Raw genomic sequence first — 25,012 nt, forward strand, 5'->3', positions numbered from 1 at the left:
CGTGGTCATGTCGTCTCAGTTCAAATAAACGCACATCACTGCGCCGTGCCACTTCCTGCTTCTTTGTTTTCCTCTGGTTGACATGTGGATCACTCTGACAGGATGACTTCATTACACTGTTGTACAACACCGCATGCATGAGTGTGTGCATGTGTCTCTACATCAACATCCTGTCTGTCTTTTTTCGGCAGGTTTCACAGTGTCTCCCTACAGTGTACATGCACTGCATATTTGACACTTTCTATCATCTTCAAGTGGAAGTCACTAAAGGCCTGTTTGTGTTGAAACCAGACTTTAGATCAAAACTCTAGGCTGTTTGGGGTTATTTTTTGGCTTCTGATCAAATAAAGCCTCAGATTTCAAAAAGCATCAATACTAATGTAAAATAAAAAATATATAGATTTGGACCTCTCAAACTGAAATAAGTAGTAATACTGAGTCAGGAGTGAAAACATGCTAAACTAGAAAGGGAAGAATTTGTGAATGAACTTTAAGTCGCTATGGAATCCTTAGTGGTTGCTAAGGTATTGCTATGCTGTTGTTATCGTAGCCCATTTGGTTGCTACAGTGTTGCTAGGCTATTGTTATGGTATCCCATGTGGTTGCTAAGGTGTTGCTAGGCCACTCCTATGTTATCCTGTTTGGTAACTCAGGTGCTGCTGCTTCATTGCTATGGTATCCTAGGTGTTTGCTAACGTGTTGCAAGGCTGTTGCTATGGCATCGCAGGTAATAACTAAGGATTACCAAGGAATTTGCTATGGTGTCTTAGGCGGTTGCTAGGCTGTTGCTAGGCCATTGCTATGGTATCCCAGGTGGTTGCTAAGGTACTGCTAGGAAGCTTCTGTGTTATCCTAGGTGATAGGTAAGGTGTTGGTAAGCCACTGCTATAGTATCCCAGGTAGGTGTTGATAGGCCCTTGCTGTGGTGTTTCAAATGGATGCTTTGGTGTTGCTAGGCCACTGTTATGATATCCCAGGCGGTTGCTAAGGTGTTGCTAGGCCATTCCAATGTTATCCTAGGTGGTAGCTAAGGTGCTGCTAGTCCATTGCTATGGTATGCCAGGTGGTTGCTAAGGTTTTAATAGGTGATTGCTACGGTTGTGCCCGAAAGCTCAAGCACGCTATTCCCACACAGGCTCTATGATCATACAAAGTTTTGCAGTTCTAGCTTGATAAACTGTGATCTGTGAAAACAATACAAAAAGAACAAAGATAATGGTAATAATAATAATAGAATATAGAATAGAATATAGAATAGAATACAATGGTAATAATAATAGTATGGTAATAATTAATAGATGAAAATGAAGAACAGTAAGTCGGCTTTGTCAGAAAATTTTGTTATAAAAATTTAAAAGTCATAGACATCAGGTCAGATTTCAGAGTTTTTTAAATGCCACATCATACATCGTCACACTCACAGACTTGGTGGAAGTACCAGCTCGGTGTTAAGGTCTCAAACGTGAAATCAAAATTGTTCATACTGATAAACATATCATAACAAGAGTATAATAATTTACTTACATAGCCTTATCAAGTTTTAACTGAGTTCTCTTTGAATATATTTTCATTCAATGCACTCGCAATCGTCAGACTTATCCACTCAGGAAAGAGTCCAGAGCACAACTGACATTACAAAATGTTGTTCTGCACATTGCAAGCAATTACACATTTCCACCAAATTCCCAAATCCTACAAACATTAAGCTGAGTCATTTGTTCCTTTGAAAGAAAGCTACTTTTGGCTAGTTAGGTCCTCTTTCAGAAGCTAATGAGCTAAAAAAGTTACATTTTACTAATTACTTCTCAAACTGTAATGAGATTACTTCACATTTTCCTTCACTGAAAAAGTAATTTCACTACATTACTTTACTTTGTAAGTTTAAACCACATAAAATTTGCACCAATTTTTGTGAATATCCCAGTCGTTTCAATACTTTATTTAGAAGGAAACAGCCAAAAACAGTAAACATCCTTCAAAAGTCTTAGCACTATCCCATGCCTTTGAAAAAGACCCAGCAGCTATGTTTGATTAAAACTATGAACACTAATCCTATTTGAGCCAGTAGACACAGCTGCCTTGAAATAAAATCTTTATGGATAAAATAATGGTGTAATGAGAATCAAGTCTGGACTGTTTAGGTGAGGTTGGGGCTTTCTCTTCTTGAGCTCAGGGTTTTTATCCATCCATTTCATATTGGCATGATTAAAATATTCGACCACCTGCTTGTTGAGTTTACAGCTAACCAAGAGGAACATAAAGGCTCATCTCACATTTGACAACAAACCCTGATGATCACCACGCCTTTTGGAATAATGCTCTGTGGAGCCCAAGTGGAACTTTTTGGCAGACACTGGAACACAGCATTCCACTATAAGAACATCACTCCAGTATTCAAACATGGTGGTGGTAGTGTGACAGTGTGGAGATGCTTTGCTGCTTGGGTGACTGGGCCATAATTTAGGGAAGCATGAATTCTGCTCTCTACCAGAAGATTCAGCAGGAGAAAGTTCGGTCATCAGTCCATGATCTGAAGATCAAGCACAAGTCCTGTCTTTTTTTCCTTTAAGAAATGAAATGATCATTGAATCTGATCTGAGACCATTTACTGTGACAAATATGCAAAATAGAGAACGCGGGGGTGAATACTTTTTCACACCCAACTTTTTTCAGAAGGCCAATATTTCTTGACTGGTCTAATTGCATAAATAGTATTTCTAAGTTCCCAACTGTTCTATGAGTATGTCTGACCTTTTGTCTAGTGGTGCAAATAAGTGTAGGTCCTATCTCAACTCATAGTTGGAGCACAATGATAATATAGTTATCACCAGAAAGTTGAGACTCTCTTCTATATGGCAAATAAGGTTCTGTGCCAAAAGTGGCTCAGAACGATGGAGCAGATCATTTATGTGCTTGTGTGGACTTAACTAACTGTTTAGTCACTGAACTGAATCAGTGCATCCTGCTGTGTATATGTGTGTGCTGCATTTGTACGCATGTGTCCTCCTGCATGCTTCCTCTCCACTCTGGTGGGTGAGATGTGTTATGGGGGCAGTCAGAGTGACGGGACAGAGCAGAAGTCTCAGTACAGACTAATCCATCATGTTAAACAGCAGTGCAGGGAGACGCCCGTGAGGAAGCTCACTGTCTGAACATGCATTCATTTAAAATTCAGATCTGCAGAGTCACAGAGCACTCAGGAGCTTTCATGACATTTTTTCTTTAAACACCCCAGCAGTGTTTGTTTTATCAAGAACCTCACAACAACCAAAACTGACATGAAATGAACTTTCAATTTCCTGGAAAAGCAGATGTTCCAAGAGGGACTAACTGGTTTAATATACAGGGAATGATACACCTGTCCCTAAGCAGGATGCCACATAGCAATATAAATGTATCTCACTATACATCACGCAAAAGTACACCACTAAACATACACTATCACATTTAAATGGACACCACCACATCTCACTAAGCAATCCCATCCACTGCATGTCACCACATATCAATACAGACAGAATCACACCTGTAAACTTCACTATGTACAGTTCTATCATTGAACATCACATTAACCAGTCACATCACTAAACAGCTTTGCATAGCACAACAATACATACTAAAAGTGCTGCATGATACGATCATTTTTGTCCCTGATACATTTTACATTGTGTTGTCCACCACAGGCTCTGCACTGCAGTAAGGAGCTTAGGGGGTGTGGCCTTGCAGAGTGGCTCTTGGAGTGCGCTATACTGCCATTTAAAAACGTACTGCTGTTGCTGTTGTTGTTGTGTGGTTTAGTTGTGTTTATTAGGGTAACTGTGTCCCAGAATGCTGGGCTTTGTAGTGTGACTAGTGGTTAGAAGTGTCTATCCTCCTGTGTTACCCTCTCCCTCTGTTTTTTTTTTTCTTGCAGCAGCACTGGGCTGGGCATTTCTGGCTGTCTGCTGACATGCCTTTTCAAAATAAAAGAGAATTTGACCTCATGTGTAATGTTTTGTGTCTTGTTCTATGCTGATGCTACAATACGTTTTTGATATTAAAGCAATATCTGTGCTTTATTAGTAGCATTAGTAGTGCTTTATTTGTTCTGGTACAGATAAATCACTGCAATCTTAATATCACCCAATTTTACTGACTAACCGATATATCAATGTGCCCTGAGCTCAACCCCAGGGCCCCAGTGACAGCCGCGAGAGCTGGCAGGAAGGCAGGGTGATGAGCAGGGCTGGAGCAACAAGCTCTCTTTCCCTCTCAGCTCAGGTGCTCATGCTGATCTGGCGTTGGCAGCGTGAGCACCTTTAAAAAGAGCAGAGAGGGAACAGAGAGCATGGGAGAGGGATGAGCAGCAGCAGTGACAGACTGATGAGCTAAAAAGCTTGGTTTTGGAGAAAAGGGCTGAAAAGGCGTGAAAATGAAGTTAAAATGGACGATGCAACCCTCAACCCTGCCTATAACGTCCTTCACGAGCCCGGTGTAGCACAGGCCATGCTACAATCAATGAGGCCCAGTTCACAACTGGCTGTCAAAATAACATCACAACATATTACATAACAGCTCCAAAATGTATTCATTCTGATTAAATACTTTATCATTGTCTTTAATTAATTCGGCTCTAATTCTCCAGATTATATGTCTCTCCCTTTAAAATGCTGACAGTGCCATCGGCGAGGTTGGAGCCTCAACATTCTTGCTTTGATGAGTGGGAAGCGTGCCACCGCATCTTTTCAAGCCACTAGCCACATAGCATCGCCTCAACATGTGGACAAGAATGCCAATTGCTGGACTTTATCAAGTGTCTATTCATCCAGCTGAATCAGTGCATCACGTCACTGAAGAGAAGCATCGGTCCCTACAGTGCTAAGCTTCCCAACAGGAGGATAACCATGCGTGTGGACCATGTTCCCCTAGGACTGATCACAAATTGCACAGTTTTTATGCCACAGAGTGCACTATTTCACTGTTTCTGTAATATCACACAAGAGCTAAAGCTTCTAACAGTTTATATATTGAATTACTAACAAAAACATAGTTAATTTTGTCTGTACTGTGTTTGCTAAATAAATGTAAATGTTTTTGAGTATGTTTTCACCCAAATTACTCTATATTAGTACCATTAAATTGTAGTACCTTCACTTTTACTTGGGCTTTCTGTCTAGTAAGTGTTATACTAGATTATTACTGTAACAACTGCCTATAGAGTTAAGAAATGGTGCATGTAAACCAGCAGCAGTTTGTTCTTCAAAAAAAGCTTGTAGATGTTTTAGTGAATTGAAAATTAGACAAACAGGTGACTTTATATGAACCATACCTGAGATAAGTAGCTGGAATGATTTGTTCAGAATGCCAGTGCTGTTTATGGCAATCTGAAGTTTGGTGGGGTCTCATAGAAGAAATGCCATTATGTTTAATGATTAATGAGAACATATTCTGTATTTTACAGATGTTTGATTGTTTGAATCTTTGGTAAACTATATTTTGGGTTCATTTTGAAGGCTTTCTTCTTGGAAAGAGCTTTGCTTAGAAGATGTCTTCCTTATTTTAGACAGATGGTTTGACTTCTCGTAGCTGTCTTTATGACTGGCCGTTGTATTAAAAAAACTGAATTTATGCTAAATGGCCTAACATGTCTGGGGAAAGAAAAACTGACAAACTGACAAACCGACATAGTGTTTTTTCTCCACATAGTAGAGAATCACTGCAAAAACTGACAAAAGACATTCAAAACTAAACACTTGGACACAGACTGAAAAATGGATGGGTGGCAACCCGAGCTCTGTTCCAAAACTGTGAGCTTCTGATAACACGGTGGAAGCAGGGAGAGTAATGGTACCAGCATAACATTCTGTACACCATTTGTCATCTCTGTTCAATTTTTAATGCGTTAAAGGAAACAGCATTATTATGAAATATGTCCCCCGAAACTTGTGGAAATCTCTGCCTTTCAGAACTCAACTTCCAACCTGAGGATGCAGAAAGAGGTAAGAAATCAAACGGCTGGCTAACTAATCTTAGCATAAAGCTACTAAATTCATCAATTGTTTTCTTCTTACTTTGATGTTTAGATCCACTCCAACACTGTTGCTTGTATGTTCTATTGCTTATATGTTGTATTTTCTCAAGCCTGTTAGCAGGCTAACTGAGCTAATGTTTGCTAATTTTGAGGCTAGCTTTCATTAGCTGAATATAGCTAATGTTTAGGCTAATTGGCATGTTTGGTAGCCGGTTATAAGTGAAATTATGAGCATTGGACCCTTTTTTCTGTAAGGCAGAAAAGAATGTGAAGTAAGTCAAAAAACTTTATTCATACTTGAATAATTTCCTTCATTCTTCTACTTATATTCCTGTCAATTTTATTCTTTCCACCTCAAGTCCCAACTGCTGCTTTATTTTAAAATGCGTAGGCTGCTGTAAAAAGTTTATGAGATGTATTCATTTGTGAAAGAGGTAGACTAATGGACTGATTGATCACATGAATGCCTGATGCTGCTGCTCACCAAAGAGTAAGGATGGTATAAATAAAGTATAGAGACTCACTTTGTATTGAACACCAGTACAAGACATGTCTAGATTTGGTAAATGCTCTGGTAATACAACACGTACAATTATATGATCACTTCATTGACATCTAAGAATGATCACACTCACACAGTGCAGCTGTGTGCATATGGCCTCAGATCCAGAGTGCAAAGACTTGCTGGAAGTCTACAAATCTTTGGCAATCAGGCCTAAAGAGGGAATGGATGACATGCTGAGGCCTGAGAAGCTCATTATGACTCATGCAGAGTTCAAGGCTGATTACTCTGTCTGAGCATCCTGAGCATCATCACATCAGGCCTGCACACTTTCAGCTATCACATTTTTTTTTCACTATTAGCTTTTCCCATATCTGTCATTATTCATAGTGATTTGCATCAATTTTCTCTTCATTACACCTTAACCCCTTAAAATCAGGCTTGCTGCCATACTAAGGCATATTATTCAGTAATTACAGGGACTTCAATGCAAACTGATTGAGCTATTGTTAGGTTATGAAAGGGTCAGTGGGCACTCACTATTTAAGGGGTTAAACATAAAAAGCATGTATGTGGACCCACACTTCATTTCCTCACTCTGAAACTCTACAACTGCCATATTAATTTAATAGAAAAATCAGCTACCAAAAAATGTAAACAGTTATAATAAGTCTAAAGATTAACGACTGAATAATAGGCCTGTGGTTTGGCTCTAGACGTCTAGAGTTATTAATGTCTGCTATACTTTGTAAACGTAACTACATAATTACACAATTAATGACATAGTTGGGTACATTATTAATTACATTTACATTTGATTTACATACTTTCTTGACACATTGAATACAGAATTTCTAACTTTTTCTGTTTGTTTTTGTCAAGACACGATGAAAGCAAAAATGTGAAGTATGTTTTTTTGTTTTTCGTTGTGTGTAAGCACAACAATAACATTTCATCAAATTGTTTCCACAGAATTTCTCTGTTTGTTTAAGGGGGTTAACTGGATGTAGAGTTCTAATTGTAGCACAGAGGCTGTGTTAGAAGGCTGGCTGTACCTGAGTTGGGCTGCCCGTGCCGGCCTGGCCTGGCAGACTCCCAGCCGTCCATGGACTTCACCTCCAGCAGGTATGATCCTTTCGTCTCCCGGTCAAATACGGCTTCGGTGTAAATGGAGCCCAGTTCAGGATCAATACGAAAGAACTGATAGTCTCCACTGCGGTCATTCAGCAAAGAGTACGAGATCTGAGAGACAAAGAATATTATTATTAGCATTATTATTATTTTTATTGTTTATCATAACTGTCTTTGTTGTTAATTCCACGATGACTACTAATTCTGTTAACGTGTTGGATGTGAGTAGTTAAACTTTGCTGTGCTTTGGCAACATTTGTACTTGATAGAGTCAGAGTAATAAAGCTCTGAAGCACTGAGCTACTGAACTGAACTGAGAGAGACAGAGAGAGAGGAAGCAAAAGAAAGAGAAAGATGGGCAGAGAGAAGAGGCAAATTAAAGAGAGAAAGAGAGAGAAAAAGAAAGGGGAGAGCAAAAGAAAGAGAGAGAGAGAGAGAGAGAGAAAGACGGAAAGAGAAAGAGAGAGAGACAGAGAGAGAGAGGTTAAAGAAAGAGATAGACAGAAAGGGGAGGCAAATCAAAGAGAGAAAGAGAGAGGGGAGAAAGCAAAAGAACAAGAGACAGAGAGAGAGAGAGAGAGGTAGAGAGAGGAAAGAAGACAAAAGAGGATAGAAGGACAGAGAGAATAAGCAAGAAAAGAGGGAGAGAGAGAAAGCTAAAGAAAGAGAGAGAGAAGGAGAGAGAAAGCAAGAGAGATTGAGAGCAAAAGAAAGACTGGGAGAGGGAGAGAGATGGAGAGAGGAAGTGAGGAGGGGAGTAAAATAAAGACAGAGAGGGAGAGATGAAGAAAGTGGAAGCAGAAGACAGAAAGAGAGAGAGAGAGAAAGAAAGACAGAGGAGGTAAAAAGAGAGAGAGAGAGAGAGTGAGGAAGTAAGAGAGGAGAGAGAGAGAGAGATGATGAGCATGGCAATAAGGGACAAGAGGGACGGAGGAAGAGACGATATTTGAGGCTTGGCAGAGGGAAGTCTTGAGGGAGACGAGTGAAGAGGACGGATGGAGTCTGTGATTAATCGGACTCTTCCTGCACGGCTCTGAGCCACCGAGTGATCCCACCTCAGCCAGCTCTGTGTATAATTAAGCTGTCGAAAGCAAGCAGCCTTCATTCATAACTCATTCGCCCAGGACACCAATCCAGCACCACAAGACTCTTCTCCACAACCATCAGAAAAGACATATTGACAGTTTCACACTGGAGTAGAGCAAAAGTTAAAGAGCCCTTCTCCTACATGTGTCTTGTGTTTTATTCTTCTCTCCACTCAAGTCCACTTATGACATTTGTGTGGGGCTTTGCACAAATAAAAAGATCCATAATTCATTTTGCAACATTTATTCTTCAGATTTAACCAGGCTGTTTTTGTTACTGTTACTGTGCTTTTAAGACGAATAAATGTACATGTCCTCTGTTTTGATTGACTGCCCTGTATTGTGCCTCATTCAAGCCAATTCTAGGCCAGGGGTCAGCAACCCAAATATTAAGAAGAGCCACTTTGTTAAGTTTCAACAAAAATGTAACCACCTTGGGAGCCAAAACATTTCATGTCCATTTTTTTGAAGTAACGTTTCACCATCTTGGCTGTAAATATGTCTCAGTATGTGCTAATGTACTAGTATGGTCTAAAAATATGAATGAAAACAGAGACTTACTATGCCCTGCTTTAAGCTTTAGCTCAGATCTAGCTGCTTTTCTTGCATCTCTGGCAGGAAACTTTTCCACAAAAGTAGAACAGTTTTCATGTAAAATGTCTAACATTTCACTTTTTTTCATTCAGCAGCTTCTTGTTCGAATTTTCCTGTTTCACCTTAATTGGTGCCTGAGGCACTAGCATGTAGCTATGTAGCTAACTGTTGCACTATTTTAGGTGGAACGTAACAATTGAACAAGAAGCTGGTGAACGAGAAGCTGGCTTCAGCTTCATGACTATTTAGCGTTTGACAGTTTCTTGTTGCAGATTAAATGTATCAGGAAACCAGCTGGAGTGATTATAAACGCAAATTAGTCCTTTCAGCTACAAATTATCAATGTTCGTCTTAAATCTTTCTCTTAGCTAGACGAGACTGTTGTCATTGCTATGATGACCAGCAGTCTGCGTGCCAACCTTCAGTGTTAAAGGTGAATTACAAGTTATACATTAACTCCAGTTATTGTTAAAACTGTATTTGAACGATAAGCAGAGCTTTATGTTACTGCAAAGGAGGATCATTTTATTTTCACCTAAAAATCTAAATCTGTTGTGGAGCCGCAACAGGGAGGTAAAAGAGCCACATGAGGCTCCAGAGCCACGTGTTGCCAGCCCCTGGTCTAGGCGGAAACACTCCTTGTATTTGACTTTATGTACTGGAGAGTGAATGGTATGTTTTGAAAATTTGTTTACATACTACATCATTAAAAAAGTGAGGGAAATGTGTTTTTTTGCACTGTGCAGGTCCTTCAAAAGTCATTTGCGATAAGAATAATGAAGCTAAAGCCGATAGTCTCTAAAGGCTGAAAGGATAAAAAGGTACGGCCGCCGTCTCTCCACAGCCTCAAATGGCCCCCAACAGAAATTATCAGGCAAAAAAACGCTTCGAGTGGCCCCACTATAACAGCATGGTGTGTGTAATAAATGGTGGCCTGCCAGCCGAATTAGCGTGGAGAACACAAATAAGAGGTGGAATTAAATGTAAATGCCATAATAAAAAGCTGGTAGGGGGTCAGGTTATTAAAACAAGCTGCAATCTCCAACTGCTACGGCAAAAGCCGGAAAAAACAGCAAAAAAAAAAAAAAATAAATAAATAAATAAAAAGAAAGCAAAAAATCATATTAGTATTCACGCCCACAAATGATACTCATTATCTAAATGTGGGATTGCATGGTATCTATGATTCAGCGGGGTTGTTGCAAAGCTGCTCAGGGAGAGCATGCAATTAAGCAGCCAAGGACAGTGTGCATACAGAGACAGGAACATCTCATCACAACCCCCCCACCCCCCAATGCCAGACGCCACGCCATTCCTCAAGTAATTCTATTAAAAGGGTAAAGAAGAGTCACGAGTGTTGGTGGTGCTTTTTTTTAGGATTTAATACTCCATTTCTTTATGCACACTATGTAGAATTTCTATCAGACAACGAGCTATAATAGGACAGGAGACTGATGGGGCTGTACTTTAAGCTTTGCCCCATCGAGAGGCAGCAGAATGAGCATAATGAGTGTGACTTGGCCGGGGTTAGTGTCAGCCCTGCAGCAGAATGAGCCCATGACAAAGCTTTTAACTGCGTACGTGTCATTACTCATGCCTTATGAGTCCTCTTTTGATGACTTAGCGGTAAGCCTTGGTTTTCTCTTTCCTCACTTAAATGGCTTCAAATTGTCAGCAATTTATTGTGCAGACGCCATGGAAGATGGCAGGCTCTGCTGATAATAGCCGGAGTAAGTCCACATTCAAACCACAGTGGACAGGATGATTTTATTGAACAGCGAGTACATTACTAATCAGAATGGCACTGCAGAAGTAAATGACAGGCACTGAATGAGGACTAAATGCATTTGATTTTTTCACATGTCAACTCTATCTCATGCCATTGCAAACATTAATGACAAGCATCTGATTTAGAAGACAGCAGAAAAAAGCAATGTCATTATCCACCATCCCACTTTACCACAGTGGACAGGATGATTTTACTGAGTATCAGTGGATGCTGCTAATCAGAGCGCTGCAATGACAGGCCTTAAGTGAACACTGAAAACACTTGGTTTCTTCATATGTCAACTCCACCTCATGCCTACAAAGACATTGTAAACACTTGAATGACAAGCGTCACTTTATTGCTAAGGAGAAAAAGAGACTTCTTCCTTAATGTGGTCTTTCAATAGTGTCATTGCTTTTACTTTGAATGCATTTACTGCGCAAAAGTCAGAGACCGCCTTTCATTTATTTTAATTTAAAAACAACCCTTATACTCAATATTTCTGAGCAGATTAGACATTAGGGAGATTAGATAATCCACTTGCATAATAAAGGGGAGAGTCAAAGTGTCCAAAATAAGTGAAAACTGGATTTCAAAAAATTATTAAAGAAAAAACTGGACTCCTTACAACCATGAAAGACCTGGTAGATGACCAAAACTCTCCCCATCGGACTTAAAGCTTTCATCTTTGAGAGAGAGGAGAAAATCAAGCTCCACTCTCGCTTTCAGATCTGAAAAAATCCACAGGAGTTTCTGTCCATGCTTCCACTGTGAGAAGACAACTCAACACGATGAGTCTGAAAGGATGTGTAGCCGTCAAGAAGCCCTTACTGAGAAAATGAAATAGACAAGAAGAACATTTTCAAATAAAACAAAGAAGCTGCTGGTGTTCTCAGAACAATGGACTGACCACCCCAGAGTCCAGACCTCAAAATCATTGAATGTGTTCAGGATTACTTCAATCATGAGAGGCAGAACATGCAACCAACTTCTAACACTGAACATTGGAGGTACGGAAAAAGATACTTGCAGATTTCTTTGAAAATTGAAAGCAAGTCTCCTGAAAAAATAGAAGCTGTAATAAAGGCATAGCTGGACATATTAAATACTGCATAAATGATTTAATAGTTCTTAAATCATAGTTCTTGTGCAATTTTCTGTCAAATATGTTTCTTTTTTCTCGGACATTAATGTGTACTTAATGGCTGTTTTGACTGGAAATTAAATATATAAAAGGTGGTCTCGGACTTCTGCACAGTGCTATACTTCACACATCAGTTATTTTTATTGCTACTCTTATGAAACAAATCAGTAATAAGTCCTTAGGTATGTGAATTCCATTCTGAATGTGTGTGCACACTTGTTGAGAAACTTTCACAGTGCATCCCCCAACAAAGACAGCATGGAGCTGATTTTATATAACAGTAGAAACCATGACAGCATAAGGAAAGCTCCAGCACTACACATTGATCCGTTTTACTGCTCAACATGGACATGCACATGGCACAAATACTCTAATAAAGGTGTGCAAAAGAGCTTGACATAGTAGTTTAACCACTTTTGATTCCCTAAGAAACTTTCAGTGGATGGTTCTTTATCAAAAGCAAATGAGGTGTTTAAAGTTTAAAGAACTTTCACATAATTTAAATTCAGAACTCTTTTGGTCACCTCTATTAACCCTCTATTGCATGAATTATTACTTACATATGATAAAAATGGTTTATGTTATATGTTTTTGTTATTTACAATTTTAATAAATTAAATAATGGAAATATTTGAAAATGATTTCTTTCTAAAAATTAAGTGGGGAACTTTGTATATTGTTGCCATATGGCAACAATGCGCAATCGTACCATAGCACCATAAAATCTAAAAAAAGCACCATGAAATCTAATTTTTCTTTAAAACATCCTTTTTTGAAAACAAGAACAAAAAAATCCAACCTACACTTAGTGAAATGTATGACCCAATATTTACAAATATTGAAAATTAATACAGTTTCAATTGGTATGTGGAATGTATGGTAATGACAACATCATAATAAGAATTCCTGGTCATGTGCTGTCATGAAGTATTTGCCCTTTCAAAGTAAAAGACCCTTTTTGCACAATTTAATAGGAAAACACAGATTTTATGTTACTGCTTTTTAGCAAAATTGAGATAAAGTAATTGTTGCCATACGGCAACACTATGCTGTAGAAGGTTAAAGTAGTTCTCTACTAAATAAAGGTTTCTGTCCAGAACTGTTCATCCAAACCAAGAACCATTTAGGATACTTTATTTGTGAAGAGTGAAGGAGACATAATCAAAATCTTGCCAGGTAATACTGATTTAAAAGACAACAGAACAAAAAAAACAATAGAATTACTTACCTTTCCATTTAACCCCAGATCGAGGTCATTGGCTGACACTTGGAGAACTAGAGTGCCAATCTCTGCCCCCTCCGTCACCGAAGCCTCATAAATGGAAGAGGTGAAGAACGGGACGTTGTCGTTCACATCTGTTCACAAAATGCACGCGCACACAATGAAAGAAACAGCTGATTTATGTAGCATCCAGCATAAATAGCAGCACAGCATACATAACCACATCAGCCTTTCACCTTCTGTCATGAAATCTCACAGAGAATTTTATTAATGCTCACAGTTCTATGGTCTGTCAATCATTTCTGCTTGCTTTCAAGCCACAACAGCAGCAAGGCACTGAAGTTAACTGTCATTTTCCACAGACACGGCTGTCCCTTCTTCAACAGTCAACCTTGGACTCAGAGCCTCATTTAGTCGTTCAGTGGAGGTTGCACGGCTCTGGCTGAGGCTGTTGACACGGGTTAAGAGAGACCTATCGTCCACCAGAGTTATGGCGCAACTTCAAAGATACGTTGTTTTCTCCCTTTAGATGCCAACCTTAATATAGCACCTTGACCTCAGAGTAAATAGAGATGAAATCAAGCAAGAAGATATAAAAGTGGCCCTCCTGGCTTGATTCACACACTGGACAAGCTGCCTTTTCCAGCAGATGGCAACTGACTCGTCAAACCAAGTAAATCCAGGAGAACTTTAAGTGGAATTTTGACTTTGAAACAGTCAGCTGTTGAGGTTGGCTGGTGAAATGTGTGCCGTCCTTCAGTAATGGAGGGGAAGTCAGGACAGTGGAATTTAGGGCAAGATCTTTAATGGGTCGAACGATCCCAGGCACTAATCGCCATCTGATGCACTTCTAGGTTTTTAATTTTCTCCCAGTCAAAGTCGTAATCCATGAATTAAACAGCAGGTCCAAATCCATTACGACCTCTTCCCCTCTTCCTCCCCTCATCATCCCCTCCTCCCGCCCCTCCGACTCCCCATTTCATATGCTACCGGTTGTGCTTTTAATTGGAGAAAGAGAGCGTAAATAAGTGAGCAGAGAAAGTGGATAAATTATATGTCAGTCTTTAAGACTGTGCACTCATGAATGATGGAGCGCTTTCCAGAAAAGATTGGCGCCGGGTCCGGACAAGCTGCCTCGTTTTAGGAGAGGGGGAGAGGAGCAGTTAAAAAGCAGCCTCATCATAAAACTCTTATTGGATTAATATTGGGCCGCGGATGGGGAGGCTGATCCTAGATCAGTATTAAAGTGTACTCATAAATGGAACAGAGCGAGAGATTCATGCATGACTTGAGCCCGATTATGGCTGTGGGGCAGAGCCAGTAAATTACATAGGAAGGTAGAGCGACTTCCCGCGGCATTAGAAATGCAGAGCAATATTGAAGCAGAAAAGGGCTAACAGAGTGCTAAGATATAGGATATTAAAGAATGATCGCTACTGAGCTTTAAAATTAGGTAAGGGTAGTTCAAGGTCTGAGAGTATAACTGAAGTGGATTAGAAGCAGGGATTAGTGTATATTAGGATTTCAATGGGATTAAACAGTGAGGTGGATTAGCACTTGGTTATTATAAGGTGGGAGACAAATTAAACACATGTGGCTCTGTTGTTGTGAAGGAATCAACATTTAAAGGCATTGAATGTACAGAGCACGAATCGTATAAATCCAAATCAAAGTCGACATCTCACAGTTATAGAATAAAGGGATACAATGATTTTTCATAATTTTCCTCAAATTTCATACATGGGTCCACACTTCCATCCCTCACTCTCATAACTATTTAACATACATATTCATTTCATAGTGGTTACAGAACTATTTGTAATAGTTACTCAATAATAAGTCTTAAGATTAATAACTGAATAATAAGGGACCTATGGATAAATCAAAAAATAAAATAAAAAATAAAAAATCTACAAATAGAAAATAGAGCCATTTCACACAGAGACAGACAGGTGGACGGACAGACTGACATGCCTACCTGTGAGGTTGACATACACAGTGGTAAAAGCAGCTAAAGGCACAGCTGCTACGTTCTGAGCGCGGACCCTGAGCATGAAGTTGCGGGTGGTCTCGTAGTCTAGCGGCTCAGCCACCAGGATGGACGCTGAGCCGTCCTCGCGGTTGGGCGTCAGGTAGAAACGCACAGGCATGTTCGTCTCTGGGACCATGCCGTCCTCCAGGTTATAGGTCACTCTGGGGTCACCCAGCGGAGAGGTGGCTTTGACTGTCTGAAAGGCAAAAGGTAGGGGGCACTGTTACAGGGGGCAGCACTTTGAGGTAGAACAAACCTGCATGCAGATATCAGTGCTGCAAAGCAGTAGGGATGCATTATATGATCGATATGGTATGGAATATGTATGAGAAGTGATAAATTATTATTAAAATGGCCTTGGACTGGAGTTTTGTTGTATCCTCTCATTTAAGCAAATAGCAAAATATAAAATTACAGTCAGCAGTCCTTGAAAAGCTTTATATATATATATATATATATAGACGAACAAAAACACATAAATGTGTATTTCACTTCTTAATAATTTCCTTATTATGATGCACGTTTGTTGTGACAGTAGCCATTACCGCTTTATACATTTAGTATACAATACTGGGTGTAAGAATAATCACAACATTTAAGGGATTTTACAGGTGGTTCAGAACAGAGTAGCTAAATGGTTAAGTTGCTCCTTTTCTGCATGGGGTCAAGCCCAGACCGGGAATGCACTCATTAGGCTTCTAACACTTTTGTTCTGCCAATCTATTTACATATATCTGGCACCTCAAATGTCATATAATCTGCTCTGGCATTGCAGCTCCTAGGAATGTGTTTATTGTAGAAACTCAATGCGAAAAGAATAAAAAATATTCATCAAACAGGCCAACCAGTATAAGTACCTTTACTCTGTTAGAGTGAAAATTCTCTATATCAGTAAACAGCTGTTGTCATACTCCAGTGGCAGCATCATCAAATGCATAATAGTCAACCTACCCAGTAATAAAAATAAGGAGCTGGGCGATAAAAGACCAGAAACATTTATTACAGAGCTCAATAAAATCTCAAACAATCAGAAGTCTGTATGCATGTGCGTGTATATGTTTAATGCTGTGTTAGACGAGGGTGTATCCTGCTTTCCACCAATTAAATCAGCATTTAAATGTCAAACACCCATGATGCAGCTATTAAGATATAAATATTAAAGCATGCATGTTGTTGATGTCCAAAAAACACATGTATCTCCATGTATTTATGTTTATTTTTATTTGTCTACTTCATTTAAACCCAGCAGATGTCCTTTACGTTAAAAATGTGAACATTTCATGATGAAGGCACCAATAGAAATAAAACCTCTTTACATTAACTTACATTAAAAGTAAAAGTAAAACATTTCTGCCTTCTCCTGTAAAGCTACTATTTTGGAGCTATATTTTTTTTGGACAGCGACAATATTGTTCCCACAGATTTTTCCATAGGCTTCTCAATGCAATGAAATTAAATGCTCTATTCAGTAGGTTTCTCTACTGCATATGAGGTTCGTTTAGCTGTTTAGCTGCTAGAGAGATCCTGCTGATGTGGGTTCATGCCAGTTTCTATCTTTTCAATGACACATACGAAATCTAAGTCAGAGCCAGTGCTAGGAGCTCCCCCTCGTGGAGAGTCTTCAGCTTGCTAAATGTGAATGTGTGAGTTATAAGTAAAATCCATGAGGTGCTTCATATCTAAAAATAATATGACTGACAATCTACTACAGCATTGTTGTTGTTTAATAACAAAAAATAGGGTGACTTCAAAGCGTGCATGATACTAAACTGTATTAGTCAGGCCTAAAGGGAGAGCTTGCATTCATAATTGAGTGGTCGTTTGAGTTCAGTAGTCAGTTCATCTCAATCATGGAAGCACTCAGCCTCTCTCTTTTGAAGTGAACACTCGGCAATATCCCTGTTAATCACAATCCTGTGCTCAAAAACAGAGCATCCAACTAGAACAACACACTCCAGATCAATCAGATACCCAGCAGACCCCTCTCCTAACATGGAAACTAACGTTTATACCGCAGGTCAATTAGACCAGCAAATGCAGATCTTCCTTTATTAGTCACTGTCTTTTTCTTCCTCTCCTCTCCTTTTTGAATTCATCCTTGTCTGTTGAACCTCACTATCCAAGCCATTCTACATTTAGTAAAATGTTCTTCTACATTTTTAATAGCCTTAATAGCTCATAAAAGAGCTGCAGGAGATTCAGCAAATTAATTTTCAATGCACCCATAACTGAATGAAAGAGAAAAAGTAAATGGCCATGAATAATCCAAGCCCAGTGATTGGCTGAATCTCTGGTCAGCAAATGCGGTGGTTCACTTAAAAATAGAAGTGAAGGCAGAGACTAACAGGAAGGATCTGGACTAATACGGCCTTTAGGGACTCTGGAACATGTGTGGCTATTCCAGGAACTACACAAATATAGATAGAACGAAGGCCTGTGCCTGTGTATATAAGTGTATATATATATATATATATATATATATGTATATATATATATATATATATATATATATATATATATATATATACACACATACACAAACACACACACAGTAAATGCTGAGTTATTGGGAAGAAGAAAACGCTGCAGCCACAGCTGAGTCTTGTCATTAATTGAAATGGAAATAGATGCTAGTGAGTGTGCACGGGAAGCAAGGTGTGCGTGGTCGAGCGGAAAACAGAGGCTGTCTGAGGTAACTGACAGAACATGACAGCACACAACGCAGCGTCTGCGAGCTAACTCATGCCTCGCCTGTCTACACGTCAAATAACTAACGTCAGGACTAGGATAATCGCCTCCATTCACAATACATACTAATTATAATACATATAGGATACTGTACATGTATCTGATTTGATTTGCTTTTGTTGACCATGATGCTGAGAGGTTCAGCTGTGGTCTGAAGGCTCTGGCAATGGTCTTCTAAAATGATCTATTACCTGTAAGCTGTACACTCAAATTAGGAAAAGTAATGCAGCATGCAAATTTTTTGCCAAAATAAGAACATTTTGAGCGTATTATTTATTTCCAGTGTTATGTTTTATCTTGCATGTATGTGAAAGGTCACACTGGTTTGTCATATAATCCAGCTAATGTTAGCCTAGTGGCAAATTTGCTCATAGAACCTGTTGCCAAATTGATGTAAATATTACTCAAATTAAAACTTGTTCTAATTTTGACAAAAGCAACTTCAGACAGATTTAACTGACCGTGAAACAATGTAATTGTTACTGTGTTGTGTTACTAAGGAACTTCAGCGGTTTGGTTGGTTTCTGCTGATTAGCTCATACTTTTCACCAGTTCTCTTTTTTAATGTAAAGTACTTGCTTACAATAAGTAAGTTACAAACCATTAATAAATATTGGTGCTTTGCTGGAGGGGCTTTTGTGGATAAATTTGTGAACTTGATTCCATCAACGGTATGATGGTCAAACTCTAACCTGTGCAGATTCATTCCTTTTACTTTCACAAAAATATACAGTGTCATTGATGTAAAGTAGCAAAAGCTATTTTCATATGAATAGCTCCATCTTGTGGAGAATCTTTAGATTGCTACATGTGAGTGAGTGAGTTAGAGAGTGAGTTAGATAGTCAGTTAGTTGTTTAGTTAGTTATTTACAAGCCAGATCAATGAGGTGCTTCACATCTATAAAAATTTTCTGCAACCAAGCCAGAACGAAAGGTTCATATGCTGTTTCCGTCACTTTTTTAAGGCTTAAGACTTAAGTTTTCATAGTGATAACCGATAGAGGTGCTTTTTACTTGTACAGAGAACACAATAAACCAGCAAAAAAGGTCTATGCTAATAAACCTCCATTTTTCACACTGCGTTCACCCATGTCTAATCACATCCTTGACATGTGGTTGCTATGCCTCTGTGCATTCCTAAATAATCAATTATTAAAGACTGAGGCAGCCTGATCAAAACCCCAAGAGTCACTATAATGGTGTAATCACTGACACATGACTGGGTTATTGTCTACTGTTTGTGTCTCATGACTGAGTTGATCTTTAGCAGATGCATAAATAGCTGCAGGTATGAAAGCTTGTATGCTAGGACTGCTGTCAGACTGAGTTGGTGCAGATGCACAGAGCATGCTCTTAAATAAAAGACATCATTCCTGCATCTGTCACTGGGCTCTCCACCTTGTCACGGAAAAACACATACAACAGTGAACCTTTAATTAGGCACAACAACAAACTCAATGTAATGTAGGAAATCTAAACTCCAATCTAAATTCATTATTTCGAAAGGGATTTATGTTTATATTCTATAAAGGATGCCTTGTAACACTACCTACGATGCAAGTATTTGTGGATGGAGCATGGACAGGTCAATTGGCCAACATCAGTTCTGACCTGACTTATGCTTTTGTGGCTGTATGCAATCAAATTCTTACAGCAATATTCAAACATATAGTGTAAAGTCTTCCTCAAAGAGTAGAGGCTGTTACTGCAGTAAAGAGGGTAACGGCTCCCTACTAATATAGGCGTCTGGATACTTTTCTTCATACAGTGCAGTGTAAAAGCCTGGACAGTCTGGGGCTTATTATTGTCTTATTATTTAGTAATTACATGGAATAATGGTGTAAAATGGTGTAAAAGAGTTCTTCTTAAGCTGGCAGTTCCTGAGAAGATAAGGGGTTAAATCTATTTATGTGGGCAGTGAGTGTGTTTATATTTGTAAAAGTACCATATAAAAGTAGAATAAATATGATTTGGTTCATCTTCTCCTCAATGCACTTCAGTCATTGCATGGACTGTTCAATTCCACCACCAGCACATCCGATTTAACATAATGAAGTATAACTTGATGAAGTATTGATTAGACAAATCAGGAATTGGACATTAACTACAAATGTCTGGCTGTCTTGAGGAGAGATTTAACTGACAACAATATATTGTGTCTATATTTATTTTAATGTCTGCTTTTCTGAGCAAATAATCAGTCAATTTGAGTGTCATCTTTTTAGGAGTCCTAAGACTTCTGCACAGCACTAGTGTAGGTCATCTCCAAGAGTCAGCACAAAAGATCCATACCACTATAGGCGTGTCTCTGACGGTGTTTTCTGGAATGACCACTTCATAGCTGTCCTTCTCCCACTGAGGCGGCTGGTTTTTTACATTAGTGATGGTGACGGCCAGCTCCACCGAGCTGCTCCGGTTCCCTCCATCCGTGGCTATGATTTCTCTGGTAATGTAGGTCCTCTGCAATTAAACATGAGCAATATAAAGTGTTAAAGACATTTGATGAGTGATCAAGCCTCTCTGTATACTGGTAATTTATTATTCTTTTTTTTTTAATGTCACAATGACATAAAGTTAGTGCCTAATTGTGCAGCTAAAATGATGTTCAATCACAACTTGAAATGGTAGTTTGTTTGCATTCGTAATGAACAGTATCAGTTTTTCACATGTTGTCAGCTCAGTGGACAGCAAGTGTCAGAGGTGAGTTAGCCAGATAGCATAAAGAGCGTCTGCTGGACTCCCTGTGGAGGTGCTACTCTGGCTTGTATAAACAGAAGTGTGCATGCTGTCTGATGTGATGACAGGAAAACAAATTCAAGCTGACCTCCTCGGACGAACACGCACACACACACACACACACACGCACACGCGCACACCCCTCTACCCCTCACTATACACCCTTGGTAGTCATGGCAACTGTTCTTACTGAGACCGCTTCTCTGAGGTGCTCTCGTTTCAACAGGTTTAATTCTCTCTCTCTTTCTTTCTTTATCTTTCTCTCTCTCTCTCTCTCTCTCTCTCTCCGACTTCATGTCTCCTTCTATCCTTTTTTTCTTTCTTTGATGATAATTTGACTTGTCATGTTGGACCAAAAACATAACAATCATTACAGATACCTTATTAATAAGACTGTAGCAGATGTATATTGCTTTACAGACAGTAATTAAGGTATTGCTCCTTCACTGAACTAAGAACACACTAAGCTATCAGCTAACAGTGTACTCAATTACTAACAATAAGTACATAACAATAAGTACATAATCACTTACTAAGTAATGAATAATGCTTAATGAACACTTAATATATAAATAATTAGTAGTTAATGACTTATTAACAATATAATTTTTACTTTGAGATTCACAATGCAAAGTATTGCTCTCATCTCCAACCTTGCTAGGGCTAGGATCATAAGCAATTTAGAAAAATGTATTAGCTCAAGACAAAATTATCAATATCAATATCGATCAATATAATTGTGCTTATTTAAAGCCACAGGTATTTTATAGTAACATATTCTGTATATCTTTCAATTTGCAGTCTAATTTAAAGTCAGACATTAAAGTTTTAAAACATAAATGTTAAAGAAATGGTCAGTTTCTGTACAAATACATCCCCAAAACGTCTCTCAACTCGCTCAAACTGCCTCCATGTCTTTACTAATGTGATTTACAGCATGACATACTATAAAACTCAACTATAAAAAAGAACAAAAGCCATTTCTGACAACACCAGGGCCAGTATTCACAAGGCAGGACTGATCACGGACCAGATTCTTCTAAATTTATGACGGTCAATGTCACCAATACTGATTCTAGATCACCACTCCTACTCCTGAGGTGGTTTGTGAAACAAGACCCTGTTTTCTTTTTATAATTCAAAGTACGTCATGAATTTGTGTTCCAAACATGTCTCGGCTGATCTGGGGTAAGTGAAAACTGTGTAAATTAGATTTTTTTGCCAATCCATTCCTTTAACACAAATAGCTTTGTTTCACATCAGAGCTCACGGTTGCTCCTGTAGTTTGATCATTCCTTTCTTTCTCCAAATTTCCCCAAATTCTCTGAGCGCCAAGCTGAAGCACAGCCTCACGCTTAACCACATATACAGTCCTACAGCAGAGTTTCAGCTCCTATAAGCCAGTGAAGAACCTTTGAAACCCCTTAACAGGCCAGGGCTCACCGCTGGGCCCAAAGTTTTATTATACATCTCTATAGCTCAACCAGTTTGCATTGAAGTCCTTGTAGTTACTGAATAACAAGCCTTAGTATGCATTAAGCCTGGGATTTTAAGGGGTTAACAGAATGGGCCCCTACCCTGTGTCCTAGTCACACTGGCTAAAAGGAAAAAAACTTCTTACATAACTTATCACTGTTACTGCTCAATGAATCGATTTCTTCTTCCTCTTCTGTCTAAAGAAGCTAAAGTTCAGTGAGTTCTTCATCTGTAAAAATGACTCTGTGTGAAATGACCTCACAACAACTAAGTATTAAAGTGAATAATAAACACAGTTTTAGTTGATGCTTTCTCCATGCAGCTGCATGCCAGTGTGACAGGACAACTCACTGCTGAATATGTAAATGTAATAAAACAAGAACTGGAGTGTCAGAACACAGATCGAAGCACAAACTGCAAATGCACACAAAGCATTTCCCTAACTCCTCCTTACTGATAATTACTGATTTCGATAAGTGATCCCAGCTCTAAACCTTGCTCAGGTTTACTTCCAAGTGCATACATTCTGTCCACCTTGTTAAAACTTTTGGAAACATGTAAAGATGTACTAGTTTAGATTGAACATAAACGTAGCAATAGGACTTCGGTTGGAGAGACCTACTTGTGATAAACTCTCTGTAAACCAACTCAAAGACCCGACCATCTTCTTAAAAGCTCCCACAGGTGTAATGTGTAGGTGTCCCAATACTTTTGTCAATATAGTGTGTGTGTGTGTGTGTGTGTGTGTGTGTGTGTATATATATATATATATATATATATATATACATATATATATATTCCCTTTATTCGCCATTACTGTCTACCAGTAAGAGAGTAATCCATCTTCTCTCTAACCCCTGGAGATCTATATTCTTCCAGCCTCAGAGATACAGAAAAGTGTGCATGACACCACATGCTGACCTGCGAAATGGGCTGGTTGACGTAAACCCAGCCTGTCACAGGGTTGACCCGCAAGTATTCGGGCTGCTCTTTCGACATGGAGTAAGTGATGGCAGCATTGGTGCTGTAGTCATCATCATGCGCGGCCACTCGCAGGAAACTGGTGCCAATCATGGTGTCCTCTCGCAAGAAGTCTGTCCGAACAGAGCACAGAATACAAATTATCCCAATCAGACACATGGGGGACAACAAGTATGTGGTTACAGAGCAAAGAAAACAGCATACGGCATATATATAATCACAGCATTCAGTTTATACTTTTCACTCTTAACAATAAAATTACCAAAAAGGGTTCTTTGAGGCTTTGCCACAAAAGAATCTTGAGTGGATGAGACATGATTGTGAAGAACCTCTTCAGAGCTCAACCTCTTCAGAGCTAGATTTGTGAAAATGAGGAAATCTTCTACAAGAATAAATATAAATATGACATTTTCTGCACATTTCAGTACACAATTTCTATTATTTGCTGAGTTTAATATATCAGAAGCATTATTTAAAGTGCATTGCTACTTTGCAGGTTTGAGGTCTGTTCCATGTGAATGGTATCAAGCCCTAAGGTCAAATAAAATGCAAATTTAGAAATTGCACATTCATCACAGATCACAAAGTGAACATGCTGAACTGAAACAGTACCTTTCAGGCATAACAATATGCTGCTATGTCTTCTCTATGTAGTGTCTGATATGAATAAAGAAGAATGATGCTCACACTCATAGCGCAGGTTCTCAAACTTCGGGCTGTTGTCATTCTCATCCAGTATGAGGATGTTGAGCTGGCAGATGCCGATGAGAGGGTCAGCGGCCTGGTCAGTGGCTGTTACCGCCACTGCATACTCCCTCTGACGCTCGCGGTCAAACTTCCTTGCAGTCACAATCACACCTACAACAGAGGGAGTGGAGCTGAGGTGAAAAATGAAACATTAGAAGCAGTCACAATCAGTGACTGGGAGAGCTGATGGGTAGAGCTAATGTTGACCAATTACACATCAGCAGCTTCACTCTGAAGCAAAGGAATAAATCCACCAAGGAGAAGAGTAGAAGGTATGAGAACCAGACTAACAGTAAGACAATAAGATCAGCATTGACTGAATTATGATTTTATTATATATAGTAAACATATATTTGCTCTTAAACCTAGCACTTGAAGTACTTTACTAAGTAAAAGTCAGAGACCATCTTTTCATTTATTTAATTCACAATCAAAACAGACATTAAGCAGAAGTTACGGTAAAACGTAATTTAACAGAAAATTACACAGAAGCTTCAACAACTCAATATATTGTGAAAATTTTCAATGTTTGGTGTCTCTACTGTTTAACTTTATTACAGCTTCCATTCTATTAAAGAGACTTGCTTTCAGTTTTTCAAAGACATTTGCCAGAACTTTTTTCACACCTCCGAAGTTCAGTCTTAGAAGTTGGTTACACTTTCTGCTTCTCACAATCCAAATCACTCCAATTACAAATTTAGACTCATCAGTCCATAGATGTCCATCAGATGCCCGGTTTCAGAGTCCTAGTGCCAGGTCCTAGTCCAAATGTTCTCTTTTTCCTTTTCTCAGTAAGGGCTTCTTGACAGTTACACTGAAAAATGCTGAAAAATAAA

At 39.0% G+C, this 25,012-nt stretch overlaps 1 protein-coding gene across 1 annotated transcript in view; it reads right to left on the bottom strand.

Moving 5' to 3' along the window:
• si:ch211-186j3.6 (neural-cadherin) overlaps positions 1-25,012 on the bottom strand; it is a 361,416-nt gene that overhangs the window by 146,820 nt on the left and 189,584 nt on the right. Inside the window, exons 10-15 of the mRNA XM_036584289.1 lie at positions 24,117-24,287; positions 23,370-23,542; positions 20,529-20,696; positions 15,435-15,684; positions 13,463-13,590; positions 7,568-7,754 (exon numbers count right to left, since the gene is read on the bottom strand). Coding sequence (XP_036440182.1) covers positions 7,568-7,754; positions 13,463-13,590; positions 15,435-15,684; positions 20,529-20,696; positions 23,370-23,542; positions 24,117-24,287 — 1,077 coding nt within the window. The remainder of the gene's footprint in view (positions 1-7,567; positions 7,755-13,462; positions 13,591-15,434; positions 15,685-20,528; positions 20,697-23,369; positions 23,543-24,116; positions 24,288-25,012) is intronic.

The sequence above is a fragment of the Colossoma macropomum genome, unplaced genomic scaffold (genome assembly GCF_904425465.1).
Source record: "Colossoma macropomum unplaced genomic scaffold, Colossoma_macropomum, whole genome shotgun sequence".
Taxonomy (NCBI): domain Eukaryota; kingdom Metazoa; phylum Chordata; class Actinopteri; order Characiformes; family Serrasalmidae; genus Colossoma; species Colossoma macropomum.